General features: G+C 38.9%; 1 protein-coding gene across 1 annotated transcript in view; it reads left to right on the top strand.

Annotated features, from left to right (window-relative positions):
- The window catches only part of zmym2 (zinc finger, MYM-type 2), a 37,545-nt gene that overhangs the window by 12,423 nt on the left and 7,333 nt on the right, over window positions 1–17,789 (top strand). The window contains exons 5-21 of the mRNA XM_032567545.1: window positions 751–899; window positions 1,069–1,231; window positions 2,761–2,973; window positions 3,064–3,208; window positions 5,401–5,516; window positions 5,929–6,048; window positions 6,405–6,555; window positions 6,779–6,951; window positions 7,053–7,218; window positions 8,059–8,087; window positions 9,840–9,981; window positions 10,881–11,002; window positions 11,929–12,064; window positions 12,195–12,338; window positions 14,892–15,016; window positions 15,090–15,270; window positions 16,496–16,638. Coding sequence (XP_032423436.1) covers window positions 751–899; window positions 1,069–1,231; window positions 2,761–2,973; window positions 3,064–3,208; window positions 5,401–5,516; window positions 5,929–6,048; window positions 6,405–6,555; window positions 6,779–6,951; window positions 7,053–7,218; window positions 8,059–8,087; window positions 9,840–9,981; window positions 10,881–11,002; window positions 11,929–12,064; window positions 12,195–12,338; window positions 14,892–15,016; window positions 15,090–15,270; window positions 16,496–16,638 — 2,418 coding nt within the window. The remainder of the gene's footprint in view (window positions 1–750; window positions 900–1,068; window positions 1,232–2,760; window positions 2,974–3,063; window positions 3,209–5,400; window positions 5,517–5,928; window positions 6,049–6,404; window positions 6,556–6,778; window positions 6,952–7,052; window positions 7,219–8,058; window positions 8,088–9,839; window positions 9,982–10,880; window positions 11,003–11,928; window positions 12,065–12,194; window positions 12,339–14,891; window positions 15,017–15,089; window positions 15,271–16,495; window positions 16,639–17,789) is intronic.

Genomic DNA, 17,789 nt, shown 5'->3' with positions numbered 1-17,789 from the left:
TCGATCTTGATGCATGGATATCCGCCATGAATTTATATCACACCTATGTGTTTATACGTCAACAAATGGGCTCAGAATGAGAACTCACTCAATCATTCTTATATGCTTTTCCAGACCTGATCCAAGTCTGGAAAAATGTTTGAAATTGGATCTAATATATATATATATATATATATATATATATATATAAAAGGTAAGTAAAAAAAAGGTTGTATTTATCCAGATGAATATCCATCTATTTATCCTCTGTATCTGTCCTCTGTACCTGTTATAGGTCGTACCTTCCTGGGCGATCAACTGATTTTATCAATATATTCTTTAAATGTTTTATTTTTGGAAAGTTGGAGTATTTTTTTCACTAATTCACTCCTTAGGTTTCCATAATGTTCTACAACATGCATTTGTTTGGACTTTGTATTCAGATCATCTCCCAGAAGGCATTAGTAAAATAAAAGCCAGTTTTTGGAAATATTTTACGCCATTATTAATTTCTTAAGAAAAGAAAGCGACTAAGAAAAAATCTATTAAAATTGCACCTGGTATGAAAGAATGGAAGATGTTAGTATAAAGCCAGATCACCCAGCCTTACATCCACAATGGATGGATGGATGGATACCTGGCATAAATTCATAGGAAACTTATTTTGATTTCTACTTGAAAATGAGCTAAAAGGTCAGAAAAATGACAAGTATGTAGTATTCCTACATTTGGAAAGCTTCCCTCTGTTAAATCTGTATTTTTACCTCCCAGGTGACCTGCGCCAACTGCAAAAAGCCTCTGAAGAAAGGCCAGACAGCCTACCAGCGAAAAGGCTCCTCTCACTTGTTCTGCTCCACCACTTGCCTCTCTGCCTTCTCACACAAACCTGCACCCAAGAAGACCTGCACCATGTGCAAAAAGTCAGCCTTTCATTTTCTCTTTTTATGCCTGAAAACACATGTTACAAGCTCATAACAGACTTTTCCTTTAGCCACAAGTTTTCTTTTTAGGTTCTCATTTTCTGTAGATTTTTTTTTTGTCAACAAAACCATGTGATTTTTATTTTATTTTTATTTGTTCTTTCCACAGGGACATCACACACATTAAGGGCACCATTGTGGCCCAGGTGGACTCTAGCGAGTCTTTTCAGGAGTTCTGTACGACTGGCTGCTTGGGCGCGTACGAGAACAAGAACAACCCGCCTAAAACAGGCCTGAAAAACAAATGCACTGTCTGCGGGAAACTCACAGAGGTCAGTCTGTCCAGCAACCACAACATCTTATTTATTTATACATTCATTCACTACTTGTCGTTCCCAAGACGTGAATGTACCCGGTAGAGCTGCGTTTGCAATTGCAATTTTACTGGAAATTGTAAACCTTGTTTCTGAACACAGGCTGCAGTTTGGGATTTATTGGTCGTTGTTTGCAGGACTCCCTGTAAACTCAGGTCGGTGATTCAGGAATCTGTAATTTTTCACTCCGCTCAGCACTGTAAAGAGCGTTCACAGGCACCTAGTGCTTCTACAAACTAAGCTATTGATGCTTGGACGGCTGTTGTGGGGATCCTGAGACAAACTGATCTGTCGATTCACTGTCTCTTTAAACCGCAGTCTTCCCTAGGTATTCAGAAAACCAGGAGGAAGATCAAGCATACGGGATGAGGCATTAAATGTCATATAATAATACTGCTGGGAGGATTTTCTGGATCTGGAAAACCAAACTGCTTCACTGTTTAGATGTTTTTTTAACTTAACTTGTTGTCCTACCTGTCTCGAGTGTTGTGTGTCACTAGCTTGGTTTCCATTACAAATGTGCACTGGTGTCCTAAAGAAGCTTATTACAAATGGGAATGTTTTTCGAGAGCAGAATCTGTATTTGTGGGGCTATAATTGCTGTGACACACAATTACGACCATACAGTTACCAAAAAAGGAAGTAATAAATGGTTCTTATCACTCTAATCATTATCGCAATAGTACCACAAAATATTGCAATAAAACCTTAAGTCCGTATCGCCCACCTTTCTTACCTGCCAACAGTATTTTCAAATGATTTCCCTCAGTGGTCCTGTCATAATTCACTAAAATGTGGGAAAAAAAGATAAAAATGACTAATGAAGGGTTATCATCAGGCCCCGTGTGTTAGGGAATTATGAAGGTATGCTGGACATTTATTTAAAGTGAAGCATGTGTAGCTCCTTTGTTTACCAGAATCATTTACCTGTGTAATTCTGAACTAAACCAAGATGGAGGCTTGGTCCAGCCCTTAGGAAACTCTAATTCTCTCAGGCCGCTCCATACATCGCATCTTTCATTACCGTATAGCAGGGACTCAGTTTCCTGGCATGACTCTACCTGGAAGTTCTGTTTTTGTTTATTTGTTTTTATTGCATGTTACATGCCAGAGTCCTGTTGCATTATCTTCCAGTCATCATTCTCTTCACCATATCAAACCATATCCTTCACCATCATATTGCTATTTATCTCGACTTTGCCGTATTGTATTTCCCCTCACATAATGAATTATTCATCTTTCGACTATCTTTATTCTCATCTGGCCTCAGTATAATCTAGTTCAATCTGTCTGACCGCTCTTTCCTGCCTTCTCTCTACAGTACGCTTCACGATGAAATTCTGATCTTCTTTATTCATTTTGATGCGTACTCTACCATAGAAGAACTTTTTAACCGTTAAGCGATGTAGATTAAAGCTTAACTGCGTAGGGAATCCGTTTTTTATTTTCTGCTGCTTTGTGAGAGTTTTATTTTCCCTGTCTTCCAGATTCGGCATGAGGTTAGCTTTAAGAACGTGACCCACAAGATCTGCAGCGACACGTGTTTCAATGTGTACCGCAAAGCCAACGGGCTGATCATGAACTGCTGCGAGCAGTGTGGCGACTATCTGCCCAGCCGGGCGTCGGCCAACCACTTCCTGCTGGTCGATGGCCAGCAGAAACGCTTCTGCTGCCAGAACTGCATCAGGGATTACAAACAGGTAACACCCGCCGCCCTGCTGTCCATTTTTTTTGGGATCATAATGCTCTCGTTTGCATCTTGTTTTGACATGACATTTTTTCCCACCCAGGCCCACAGTAAACTTGCCAGCTGTATGACTTGCAAAACACTAATCAAGACGGGGGAGGTGCTCCAAAGCCTCGACGCAGGCTCTGCCATGAGCTCCTACTGCTCCGTCAGCTGCATGAACAAGGGCAAGCTAACGTCATTCATCAGTGAGTAGTCGGAGAGAGACGCACCGATCCGATATTGGTATCGGTACCAATACTGAAAATAATTCTAGATCAGGTATCGTGGCACTGTGCCCGATCCATAAGGGCAGATCTATTCAGTCTAATTCCATGTTTTGTGCTCTGAGTGATGTCATAATTTATTTATTTTACATTATACTTAGAATTCCTAATTGCACTTTCTGAACCATTGGAGAAAAAAAAGTCTGTTGCAGTTTATTTTTACATGTTGCACCAAGATAGGCAATCTATTGTCTTAGTTTCTTATTTACTTTGCAATAGTTGTTATACTGCTCTTTGAACTGACTGAACAAATTAAAAGTTTTGTTTTTACATGTCTGGCTAAACCTATGAAGCTATTGGTGTATTAAAGTGATGTATTTATTTGATAACTGATGCAGAGTTATCAAAATAAATGTGTAATTCAGTACATTTGTCTGAAAAAGTAAATTCAGCAGTGTTTTTCTGCATCAGATCGGTATCTGCTGATGAACCTCATTGGTATTGGTATTGGAAGTGAAAAAAGTCCATCGCTGCATCCTTAATCAGAATGCACACTTATCAGGGTTTTACAAACCTTCGAACACTTTATTAATTAAAAACAGACTGATTTAAGATCAGCTTTAATTCCATGTGTAAAACAACACCAGTTAGTCAGGTTTATGTTTTTAAAGGTGGCGGTAGAGAAGTTCTCAGTTTGTTGAACATGGATTTGCTCTGTTCCGTATTCAGTATAAATAATAATAAATATAATTGGGTCTTTGTTCAGGAACGGTGGTGTGCAAAATTGTTTGCCCCCCCCCCTTCCTGATTTCCTATTTTTTTGCATGATTGTCACACTTCAGTGTTTCAGAACAACAAACTAATTTAAGTATTAGTCAAAGACAACCCAAGTTAGCACAAAATGCAGTTTAAAAAAAAAGATGTTTATTATTAAGGGAGCCTAATGACTGGTTGGGCCAACCTTTGCAGCAACAACTGCAGTCAGACATTTGTGATAACTTGCAGTGAGTCTGTTCTAGCTGTGGTCACTTATCTTTACAGAATAGTCGTAATTCAGGATTGTTTTCAAGCTTTTTAAAGTAATCTCAATAGCACTTAGGTAAGGACTTTGACTAGGCCACTCCAAAGTCTTCATTTTGTTCTTCTTCAACCATCCAGAGGTGTGTTAAGAGGCTGGTGTGTTTGGAGAACCAAAGTTAGTTTTGGTCATCTGTAGGTGACATCACCTACAGATGACTGAATGTTCTCTTTTGTGTTTTTTTTTGGTAGAAAGCAGAATTTGTGTTTCCATTTATGACAGCAGGTCTTCCAGATCCGGAGGCAGCAAAACAGCCCCAGACCATCACACTACCACCACCGTGTGGTACCGCTGGTCTGGTGTTATTTTTACGCCTAATGTAACGGGTCGCAAACTCACAAAGATTAAACCTTTTCACTCGTCGGTCCTCTGAAAGTTTTCCCAAAACTCTTAGGGATCATCAAGACATGTTCTGGGAAAAACTGAGCCCAGTCTTGACGTTCTTGTTGCTCAGTAGTGGTTTTCATCTTGGAACCATTTTTGGCCTGCACTTCTCTGGATGTTGTTGTTGGGTCTTTATGACCTCTTGGATGAGTCATCGCTGCGCTCTTAGGGTAATTTTAGTCGGGGAACCACTCTCGGGAAGCTTCGCCACTGGTCCATGTTTTCTCCATGTGCGGACAGCGACTCTCACTGTGGTTCCTGACGCCATGGAAACGGCTGTGTGACCCTTTCCAGAGTCATTTTAATTACTTTCTTTCTCATATGTTCCTGAATTTCTTTGGATCTCGATATAATGTCTAGCTTCTGAAGAGACGATCACTTTCTCACCCAGGGCCACAAAGGTTTTGAGTTTTTCCTCCCTTAAACAATAATTTAAAAACGTAATTTTTTTTGCTTACTTGTGTTTCTTTTGACTATTTAAATTGGTTTGATATTCTGAAACATTGAAGTGCGACAAAATGGGAAATCAGGAAGAAGGCAAACACTTTTTCTACACTACTGTATTTGTGCTTTTTTGTTATTTTTCATGAATCAGTTGCAGTTTTTCATTTGTGACCAGTAAATTTGTAAAAAAAAACTAATTTATGTATCAAGAGGGGCATAAAAATACAAAGAAAAACTTTTATTTTTATACATTTTTTTGTGTGTGCAGACAAGGAACCTACATGTCATTTCTGTAAAAGAAGCTCATTGCCGCAGTACCAGGCCACGCTGCCAGAGGGCGACATCCTCAACTTCTGCAGCTCCCAATGTGTTACCAAGTTTCAGGTGAGATCTTAAAACAAAAGATGCTTCTGCTGTGTTGATGCTGTAGATTAAAATTAAAACAGCTCTTTAGTAGAGGAGGAAAAGGTGTTGTAAAAACAACATATTTCTATTTTATGCGTTTGTGTGCGCGCTCTGGGGTTTTTACTTTCTTGGTGCATCTCAATAAAATAGAACATCGTTAAATTGTTTATATATTCAAATTAATCAATACAAAAAGAAAAACTTTTATTATACAGATTCAGTAAACACAGCGTGACATATTTAAGGAGTTCATTTCTGTTCATTTCAAGATTTTAACCCACAATTTACAAAGGCAGGTTTGCACCCATGTTAAGTCAATTAATTAGTTTTATTTAACGAATTTCACAGTTTTACGCCTGACCTTTTTGTTTTTTTCGTCCTTTATTTACAGAACGCCTCCCTTCCAACAACCACCAATGGTCAGACACCCCTCAGCAACAGCTCTGTCCAGCTGAAATGTAACTACTGCCGAGGAGCGTTCAGCCTGAAGCCCGAAATTCTGGAGTGGCAGGTCAGACCTTCAGAAATGTCCCAAAGTAACCCGCTAGTTGTCGGACCACATTTTGGACAACAAATGAACAACTGGTAGACATTAGATAAATGAGTTTTCACTTCATTTAAGCATTAGTATCTCTATTTTAAAAGTAGAACAGCTAAAAATGAGCCAGCTCTTTCTTTAAAGTATAAACAATTGACCTAATATTTATTTAAAAGCATTTTCTAGTCACTACAAAATAACTTTGCTATCATTTTTCTTATGTAAATGTAAAGATGTGGGAGAAAAAAAATATTTTTATGACAGAAAAACTAATCTGGACTTGAAATGGCTGCAGTAATATTAACATAAGTGTGTATGTGTGTGTTCAGGATAAGGTCTATCAGTTCTGCAGTAAGCCATGCTGTGAGGACTACAAGAAGCTCCACTGCATCGTGACGTTTTGCGAGTACTGCCAAGAAGAGAAGACCCTTCATGAGATGGTCAAGTTCTCTGGCGTCAAGAGGCCCTTCTGCAGCGAAGGTACCGCCTCAGTTCTCCTCAAGGACACTTAACGAATGCAGCTTTTCCGTGAGAGGTTGAAGTAGGTACAATTTGAGTGTTTTTCTGAGCTGCTTTAGTGAAATCGGGTTCTTAAGCGGCTCCTTTCTCCTAATTCAAAGTCATTAAAGATTGAGTAAATCAAATTGTTTGTCTTTTTTTCTTCATCCTGCTATTTTTTTATATTTGTTTTCTGCTCCTCCAGGCTGCAAGCTGCTGTTTAAACAGGATTTCATCAGCCGGCTGGGGCTGAAGTGCGTGAGCTGCAACCACTGCAGCCAGCTGTGCAAAAGAGGCATCACCCGGCAGCTCGGCAACATGACCCGGGACTTCTGCAGCGAGGCCTGTGCCAAAAACTTCAACGACTGGTATTACAAGGTCGGCTCTCTCCTGAAAAAAAGTTAAACCAATTTACAGGCGGTTTGTATTTGTTGGGGAGGAAGGAAGGGAGCGTTAACATTCCTCTGCTTGGCCACCAGGCGGCGAGGTGCGACTGCTGTAAGGTTCAGGGAAACCTGACGGAGTCGGTGATGTGGAGGTCGGAGATGAAGCATTTCTGCGACCAGGAGTGTCTGCTGAGGTTCTACTGCCAGCAGAACGACCCCATCCTGGTCACCCAGAAGGGACCAGAGAACACCATGCTGGGTACGGACCGAGCCGCTTCCTGTACATTTTAGTAATCGATTATTCTAGTGATTATTTGATTAACTGAATTTAAAAAACGGCAAGTTCTGCAGATTTTTCATTTTGCCACTTTTTCATACATTATTAGAAATGCATACATCAAGGCTGATCTGGCAGACAAGGATTTTTTTATGTTAAGTGCAAATTGTATATATTTTCTGTACAGTTTTGGCTTTGAGTGTGTTCTTTCAGCAAATGACCGTTTTTAGAGTCTGTATATTCCAGTCCAGTTATCAATGAAATCAATTACTAAATTAATTGATGATTATTTCAATAATTGATTCATTACTATTAATCTGATTAATGGTTTCAGCCCTAATACAGTTATGTTTGTTTTTAGGGGAAGTTTAAGCCTCTCAACAAACTGTTCTGCCTCAGGATCTCTGGATACCTGGAGCATAAAGCTTCTTATTCTATGAACTTTTATTTGATCAGCTGTAGTCAGTATAACTTTCAAGAAAAGTAGGTCATGGCAACAGATCCGGTATCTATGTCACTCTGAAGGAACTCTTGAAAAAGTAATGGATGTGTACAAAACTGTGAGTTTAGAAAACCTTTATGAAGAGAAAAAATACAAAAACATCCAAACAAAAAAAGATCTCAAGTCTCTTATTTCCACTACTTTTCCTAATATCCAACAAAACACAAACCGTTGCTGCTAAAATTTGAGGCGCAGCTACTTTACAGTCTCTGTTCAGTACTTACGCTTCATTTGAAGAAAATCTCAACAATTGAGCAGTCGGCTTGAAAAATTAACTCTTTTTGAGGTAACCTGTTTTTTTTTCACCTCCCTTCTTATAGGTATAGACATGCACGCCGCAAAAGCTGGGGTAAGTAAGAATGAATAAATAAAAATCAAATGCTTCTCTTGAGACCATGTAATTATTCGTAATGTACAACAAATCAAACCTTTCACACCTGCAGATAAGCCTGTCGCAATACGTAATTAATCAGTTAATGGCATAATAAATACAATATATATATATATATATATATATATTTTTTACTTTATTTTTATTTATTTTTAACAACACATGTTCAGTTACATTCTTCTGTCTCTTACTGACATTTATCATCTGCATTATAACTTGGCAACAGGAGATGAGACAGTAGGTATTTTTAACAAATGTAATAATGATTACAAAACAATGGAACAAAATCAACAGACAGATAACAGCAAAATTAAATAAATACAAAACATACGATTAAATCCCCCCTGAGTTAAGGTGGTCCACACATTCTTAAGCACCATGGTATTTTAGACGGACCCAAGAGAAAACACAAGTGCAAAAGGGCAATCCTGTAATTGTGTCACTGAAATAATAGCGGTATGACAGAGCTCCACCTTATATTAACTGTTTTTTGAAGCCTTAAGGAATATGTGATTTCTTCCATCAAATGAGTGTCCCAAACTTTTTGTATCCATGTGTTATATGTAGGAGGTCTTGGCTTCAGCCATCTCATAGTTATGCATTTCAATGCTGCTGTGAGGAAGATTCTTAAAAGATATCTATCATCCTTCCTGTCTTTTCCATCAGGTAAAACTCCCAAAATTGCCACTAAGGGGGATTTTGGAACATTTCTTCTGAAAATTACCTTGAGAGCTTCAAAAATGTCCTCCCAGAATACACTTAGTTTAGGACAAGCCCAAAAGATATGAGTATGATTTGCATTCTGCATCCCGCAGTTTCTCCAGCATGGACTGGGTTGTGTTGGGTTCATTTTACTGGTTATTGCTGGCGTTCTGAAGAACCGGACTATTACTTTCCATTTGAATTCTCTCCATGTATTAGAATTTGTTGTTAATTGTGCTTCAGTACATATTTGTTCCCATGTGTCCCCTGCTATTGACTCCTGCAATTCAGTCTCCCATTTATGCTTTATGTTTGTGGAATTGTGCACATTTATGGACAGAAACAGGTCATATATTTTACTAATTACGTTATTATTTCCCTTTCCCCTTTGTATGTCCATTAGGAAATTTTCTATAGGTGTAGATTCAAGAAGTTTAGTCCAATTGTTGTGTGTCGTCACAAAGGTTCTAATTTGTAAGTATCTATAGAAGTCCATCTTAGGGAGGCCAAATTCACTTTTTATCTGCTCAAAGGTTTTGAAATTTCCCTTATTAATTAATTGGTGGATATGAGATAGTCCATAATTAGACCAGTTTTTGAACCCAGAATCTAAATTGTTCGGTGTAAATATCTTCATATATCAATATATATTTTTTGAAGAGCAATTTTGTTTACAGAGACATTGTAATCAATTTTACTTGTGTGTTCGGTTGTGTGTTTTTTATTTCTGTTTCATTTATTGTTTATGGTTGTCGTATTTATTTTGGATATTTAAAATATCTTCCTTCCAGTGTGAAGTGTTTGTTGCAAAATGTAAGTTTATTAGCCTTTGAGAGAACGAACTTGAGTTATTATGCCATTATTGTTTAAAAATGGTCTCAAAACCACAATGTTATTGTTTATGGCAGTAATTACTTCCTCAATTTGTCGTCGTAACCGGCCTACCTGCAGACTAGCCTGTGCTGTTCTCCGTTTACGCTGACCGCTCCATTTTCCCTCTTATTTCAGCTGGTGAACCAGAGTGCTGCGGCGTACTCCAGTGGAGGAGTGATCAGAGATGTGAAGAATAAGGCGGTGCTGTGCAAACCGCTCACCCTGACCAAAGCCACTTACTGCAAACCACACATGCAGAGCAAACATCTACAAACGGGTAAAATACGACACAGACGCGGCCAGTCGAACTTTGCCCTCATTGTGTCACTTTACCACCACAAACCCTAAAGGCTTGCAGCTGTGTTCAGAGTAAAAGTGTTGAGTTAATATCAGCTACTGTTAGATCTGCAAATTATATTAATTTGAAAGTTTGGTGTACCATGACAAAATATGGGAAAAAGTAAAAATGATCCTATATTCCTTTTTGTGAGGCTGGGCTATAAATCAATTTCTTTGGTTTTTGAAGATTTAATATTTTGAAAATCTGGATTCCCCCCCCCCACCACCACCAAAGCACTTCTTGGGTTCCATAGTTCAGAGTGATGTCAGCACTCCAAGGCCGCCATCTTGTTTGACAAGCGGTGCCTTACAGCTTCTACATATTTCTATTTTGATGTATTTCTACAGTGGAATGTAAGGGTCAGGCTAAGATGTTTTTTTTTTTTGTCTGTTTTAAATATAAACATATGACAGTAAAGTCAAAATAATACAAGGATAAAGTGTTATTACCAGAATAAAGTCGTATTATTAATAGAACAAAGTAATAGTTTTATGAGAACTCCAAACATAAAATATATATATATATTTTTAATTAATACTACTTCTCTCAAATTTAAAACATTCTTCCAATCCAAGAAAATATTCAGTCTATTTTCTTGTATTTAAACAAAAGTTCTCATAGCCCGGCCCTGATACTCGGTCATAAACCTCACAGAAGGGACAATTGGAATAAAAAGATGCTTTTTAGAAAATAAAAGCGAGGGGGGGAAAAAAATCAATCTGTTATGGGGGGAAAAAAAGTCAGATTTTATATTCAAGCCCAGCGGGTTGCACAGAAGGACTTCTGCTCTCACTGATTTGCTCATGCTGTACACTGTGGCATTTCTCTGTCTGCAGATGTAGATGACGGTGTGAAGAGGGAGTATATTCCCGTACCCATCCCTGTACCCGTCTTCATCCCGATGCCTATGAACATGTACGCCCAGGTCACCCCCACTCCAGTCTCTATGCCTCTACCGGTGAGCTCTGTGTTTCATCAACGCATTCACTGTTAAAAGTAAACACACACGCACATATTATGTTGAAGGTGTTTTGGACAGGGAGGTCCAAAGTGAGGCCCTCTGAACAATTTCTGGCGGCTGATTTGTAGAATGGAGCAAATCTGGTTTGTAAGCATAGATGGATGATTCAGATGGACACTTTCATCTTTTAGGGCACAGGAGTCAAACTCCAGTCTTGGAGGGCCACTGCCCTGCAACTTTTAGATTTGCCTCTGCTGCACCACACCTGAATAGAATAATTAGGTCATTAAGGCTCTGGAGAACTGATCTACACAAGGAGGAGGTCATTAAGCCATTTGAATCAAGTGTTTTGTACCTGTGGCACATCTAAAAACTGCAGGCCAGCGGCCCTCGAGGCCTGGAGTTTGACACCCCTGATTTAGGGCAATGTTTTTGTTTTTTTTACAGATAAATAACATCTTAAAAAATATTGGGCACAAAAATTTGTTTCGCATTTATTAACTAAGTTTTTTGCACTGATCTTACATTTTTAGTAACTAGAACCACAAACGTCAACCTAATTTTTCTTGAAAGCAAACTTTACTTCTAATTGTGTAAGACCTTTTTTTAATATATATATTTGCTTCTGCAGCGATTTACCAATTAAAAATCGGACAATTTTGTTAATTTTATTAAAATTGAAATTTTTTAGTTTGTTATTGAGCAGATAAAATAAAAAAGTCACAACAAATGTTTTTTTTAAGAATGTTACAAAAGATATTAAAAATTGTGGCCCCCAAGTGCTTTCATCTTAACGACTTTGACCCTTATGATAAAATGTTTGGACACCACCGAAGGATAAATAAAAAAAAATAAAGCCTTCTGGAATTGGAAATATTCAAGGCGGTCCAATTTTATTAAAGCCTAAATTTTGCTCCTTCCAGGTTCCTGTGCCTGTGTTTCTGCCCACCACGCTGCAGGGGGCAGAGCAGATTATTCACACCATGAAAGATCTGAAAAGCGAGGCGCCCTCTAATACCGCAGAGGCGGCTATTATCATCGACGACGAGGAGAAACCAGGTGAGAGTCTGCCGAAATGTGCCGAGTCGCACGTGGCTTTGTTGAAGCGCGGACGCTTCAGAAACGTGTCGGCTCAATAAAACCTGCCGGAAGTGTCGACTGTAAGAGTCTGCCTGGTCGAACGTTTCAGATGTGAAGCCGTTGGCGGTGAAGAGAGAGAGTGTTAAGGAGGAATCCTCCAGCTGTGGCGCCAAAAAAGAGGAGACGGTGAAGGAGGAGAAGGAGGAGGAAAAGTATGAGCCCGACCTGGACCTAGAGGCAGACTTCCCTCAAGGTAAACACCGTCCTGACAGCCGGGCCGGCGCTGCATCCACATACTGACCCTTCCAAAAGTATTCACACCCCTTGGAATATTTTACTTTTTGTGACATCTCTACCTCAGACAGAGCCGTGCAGAGACCTTTGGAGGGGCAGGGGCTCAAAGTTAAAAAAGGGCACATTGAACAAGATCTTAAAACACCGTACAACAACATAGCAACAACCCATATTAGTCCAGAATTTAATTGGATCCTACTATATCATTGCCATCATGCAGGGACAATGCAAAGCAAATGTAGTCTATATTTTCCCCAATATACAGATTATTATGCAAAACGTGGGAATATCATCAAAATAAGCAATAAAATAATCGATAGAATAACTGATTACTAAAAGAATCGGTAGCAGCAGCCCTGTTTGAAAACGATTGAATTCTCGTCTCCTAAAACGGTAAATTGAACTTACGACTTTTAAAGATGTCTTCATTCTTTCTCCTCCGACTTCATGATGCCGTTTCTTGACTTGTGTTTTCTAACAAGTCTTTAAGAAACAGCTGGATTTACACTGAGATTAAAGTAAACACACTGGGGACTCTGTTCACTTAGATTACTTCACCGCATCTCATTTCATGTCATGTACCTCAATTTGCTGACGTTAGTGGTTCGGACATGAAAAATGTGGAACATTTCAAGGCACTGTAGCTGTTTTAAGACTCAGGTGTCAAAGGCAAACTGTTACTGAGTTCTTAAAGACTGAATCATTTGAACATTCGGCCTGTGCAACAACACATTATACCTAAAATACTGTTCTGTCACCATCATGGTGTCGGCCAAGCTCCAGGAGTCGCTCTAATTCAATCTGAACCATTACTCTCTGTTCTGTTATCGCACTTCTTGCGTCACATTTTTGTCTACAGAGGAAGAACTGAAGCTTTAGCACATTGCGGCTTGTTTGTTTATTCGGATTTATCCCGTTAGCTGTCTGGTACGCGGCCGGATACGGCCAAAAAATGAAATGTCTTCGTCTCTCAGGTCCCTTATGATTTTCTCACTGACCTTCTCTGTTTCAGTCTGTCACTTAATAGAACTTTTATCTGGCGCCATCTGAATCTGTCGCTTTCTGGTGGTTCAGGACAACAGCTGAGGCAAATATTTCTCCCTCTGTGGGTTTTTTTTTCTCAGCACTGTCGAGGCTCATGTTTTTAAGGTTTGGATTTTGTCAAGGGATTTGGAAAAGTGCCGGAGTTGTGTCATCATCTCGCTTTATATTTGGGTGTGAAAAACTTTCCTTGCTGCGTTATTGAAGGTTTATTGGGTTATCTTGGACAGTCAGTCCCTGATTGCTCACATGCAGGGGAGAAAAAAGTAAAAAAATATTTCATTCAAAACGAATTCCTTGATTTAGAAGGTAGCATCATTTATAACGGAACAACAGATTTGTAAATAAGCAAAAAAAAAAAAATGTATGCGTCTTTAATGACAGATGTCAAAGTGTGCCCTAATACACTAAATACTTCAGCTGTACCTAATGCTGAGCTTGTCCTCTGTGTTGGGTTTTGCCTTTGAAAGCTGAACTTATGATTAGAAACGTAATCTGCAGAGAGCTGCATAAAGGAGCTGCGAGTCGATATTTTCCCCCCTAAAATCTGGTGCTCTGTTGCAGATGACTCCATCTTCAATATATGCATTTCCATTACAGCCATTGCAATGGATGTCCCGCTAATGTAGAACAAACAACTTCGCAATTGTAGTGTTTCCATTAAATAAGAAGCGCAATTAAAATCCTTTGAATGCGTTTTGTTCACACGACAAGTCCTTGAAAGATATGTTGCGCAGTCATCCTCCGAACACTTCCTGTTGTCTTTTTCTTCATTGGTTTGTGCCAGTGGCATCTGGTTGTTAGTCATGTGACTCGTGTGATGCAAAAAACGTTTCCCTTGCAGTTTTGACCCCAAAAAAAACTATCTCATCCTGCCGGCAAAACTTGTCGTTAAGCTTTTTTTTTTTTTTTTTTTTTTTTTTTAATTGCCGTGTTTTCATTAAGCAAATGTACTTTTGAAATGTCAAATTGTGTTTCCAATTATACAGTCATTGGAAGCGCAGCTGTAGTTGTAACCTGGATTTGAAAGACAAAATGTTGGTCAAGTTTATTTGAATAGAAGTTCAAAAAGCTTTAGGTAGCAAAAACATCATCCAGTCACCAATGGGGGAAACGAGCAATAAACATTACATTTTGTCAGATATCGTCATCAAAATCATTAAGCAAATATAAATAAAATATATCAATCAATGTTAGAGCAGTTTTCCGGTTTTCTGGAAGTTCAGCGGAGAATAAGAACTGAATACTGCTTCTCCATGGTTGGTTCTGGGGATGCAGAGTAGAAACCCAAATGTTTGCAGCCTGCAGCATGGAGGGAAAACAATTTGGCCTCAATGTTAGGCTCTTTTAGAGAGAAGTGTGAAGGAAGGTCTCAGGATTTCCCTAACTGGTTCCTCATTTTAACCCATTTCTGCATATTTAAACAAAGCGGTGAATAATTCAGCTGGTCTTTTGTGCGTACTGTCCTCAGCGTCGGATCCTGTCCCGGCAGTGGAGGGAATGGACGATGACATGAGCTTTTCTCTGCCTCCGGTCTTGGCAGAGGAGAAAGAGGAGCTGCAGGAATCTGCGCCTCGACCTCGGTCCAGAAGACTGGTGCGTTTGGACGCGAGGACATGACCGTGTTATCCTACAGCAGCCTGATGACTCTGTAACGATTGTGTTACAGGGGAGTAAAAGGCAGGCCGTGGAGGATCTGCCTTCGTCCTCTCCGTCACGTCCAAGCAGCAACTTGGAAGGAAGATCGCTGCCCCTCAAGTCTCGCTACGGCATCAACGCTTGGAAACGCTGGGCACTGTCCCTCTCTGACCAATCAGAAGACACCAAAGAAAAGGATATTTCCAAACCAAGTGAGCTGAACCCAGACATACTCTGGGAACATAAATAAAAAACTAGAATGCAGACGTGAAATGAATGGTTTATAAGCTGACATTTACAAAATAAAAAGGTTATGTTGGTCTATTTCAAGGACTTTATTTCTACACACAAGATGCATGTTGATGCTTTAACATCTCCACATTACTGTTAGTGTCAGCTTCGGTTCTGTAACGCCTACAACGTGGGATTTTGATTCAACTTTATATTTGATGCGTTTTTATTTTTACATGTAAAAGGGGGAAAAAAATAATTTGTTTTGCAAGTGTTTTATTTTTAAATGGGAAAATGTTTTTCATGATCGTTAACAAAGACGTTTGACAAAATACGCTTCCGAACTGCAAAATTCAAAATCAGCTTCTTTTTTTTTTTTGCTTGAAAAAATTCATTTCTTAAAAATCTGAGAATTAAGTTTAGGATTTAATTATACTGGAAAAAAAACAGAATAAGTAACATAACTTTACAGAAACAAGCTTCTTGCCTGGCCTGAAAGTATAGAGTTTTATTTATTTTTATTTTTCAAGGTTTTGAAAATGACATCAATCAATCAATCAAATTTTATTTGTGTAGCACATTTCAGCAGCAAGGCATTTCAAAGTGCTTTACATCATAACAAACACAGAAACACAATGCAACATAGAATCAACAATCAAAACATGACATTAAGTCGAGTTCCATCAATAAATTTGTAATTGATTACATTTCAAATACAATTCTAAACAGGTGGGTTTTTAGTCGAGATTTAAAAGAGGTCAGTGTTTCAGCTGTAGATTTTTTTTCATTTATTCTTTTATCTAATTGATAAAAACTTAATTTGTGGGGAGGGGAAAAAAGTGGGATTTTCACTTTTACAGTTTTTAAGCTGGGTTTGGTTGGGACACCAAGCAAACTCATAGTTTTGGTATATTTTTTTTCCAAAACTACATAAATGTATTGTGGCTTATAAACTAATTAATTACTCACTTATGTTTGTTGCTTTTTGCTGTAACCTCCCTCTGTCTTCTCCCTCCCCTGACACATAAACACTTAGAGACTTGGAGAACTTTCCTGGTTGGTGGTGGATTTTGCTACAACCTCAAGGAATCTACAGTTATTGAAGACGTCTGATTTTTAGACAACGTGCATTGCTTTGATTATATTGCTCCGCTTTCCCTCCCTATTCTAAAGTTCATTCATAGTAAGAGCCTCTGTCTCTTGCAGCTCGGTCGAAAAGCAACCTGTTGTCGTTGAACGGAGAGGAGCTGAACGCCGCTCTGTCCCAGTTCGTCGGAGAGGTGTGCCGGCCAAACGGGGAGCGCTACTCTCCAGATAGCATCCTCTACCTCTGTCTGGGAATTCAGCAGGTCAGTGCACTGAAATGTTTACCACCAGATCCCACAAAGCTTCAACCACTGAGCAAAAATAACTGGTACAGAAATACCAGACGGATTGACGGTAACCCAGAGATTACTGTTCAACGCGCTGTCGGCTCCCAAAAAGCATTTGGTTCAGTGTCCAGGTCAGAGGTGATGCTGGGATGTTTTTGTGTTGTGTGAAGTTAAAAATGTCTGCGTGTCCGCACCTAGTGGTCATGGACGTGAACTGCAATTTGTCAAAATTGCTGATAACATCCAGATAATATAAATGGTTAAAGAAAAAGCATTTGGTTAACGCACCTCCTGCACTAACCATCCATGATAACGCACGGGTTACCTCTGTTTTGTTTGGTTTTTTTTTTGTCCTGGAAATTAGAGTAAATTGTGCCAAAAAAAATCTTTTTAATGCTGTTTTCATGTTGACTGCTTTCACCTGTAGTGTAGACTCTACCCAAAGTTGTGCTTTTGGGTTAATCCACAAAAAACAGTCATTCATAGCTTCACGTTTACCAATAACACACGTTTATTTTTTTCCAAATACAATCATATGAGCTTTTACTTTTTGAGAAATATGAAAATCTAACTTGTAGAGTTGCATGTCGGTTTAGCCGGTTGGTGGGAAAATGACTAATGGAAAACTCAAGATTTCCTCTCCCATATACAATAAAATGTTACGCTGCAGGCTAGCAACAAACTTGAACTGAACTCTTTTTTTAAAATACATTTAATACATTGTTCTTTTTACTTTGTTACTGTAGACCAATCCAGAAAATGCCGTTTACAAAATCAGTAAAGGTTCTTTTTTTTTTTCTAGGTATCAGCAAATACCTAGTCTGATCAAGTGTATAAATTAACAATTTTCCTCATTTTACTGGCTCTATTTGTAACAACTGTAATAAAATAGGGTAAACAATTCAATTCTACAATTTTTAAAATAAGCGTAACACATTAAAACGGCTTTTGCTGACATGGCAGTTCTGTTTTCGGAGGTAGGAACCACGTTTGGGGTGAGTGTTTCCAGTAGGACAAGTTTCGGTGGTGCACAGCCTTTTCCCTCCTCTTCACCCATGTGAGGATCAGATCAGAGCATGGCTGCTGAGAGGAGCACATTTTTATCTAAACTCATCACATGTTGGAGT

Source organism: Xiphophorus hellerii, chromosome 7 (assembly GCF_003331165.1).
Source record: "Xiphophorus hellerii strain 12219 chromosome 7, Xiphophorus_hellerii-4.1, whole genome shotgun sequence".
Lineage (NCBI taxonomy): Eukaryota > Metazoa > Chordata > Actinopteri > Cyprinodontiformes > Poeciliidae > Xiphophorus > Xiphophorus hellerii.
Note: the sequence above shows the minus strand (reverse complement) of the source record. Positions and strands in the feature narration are given on the sequence as shown.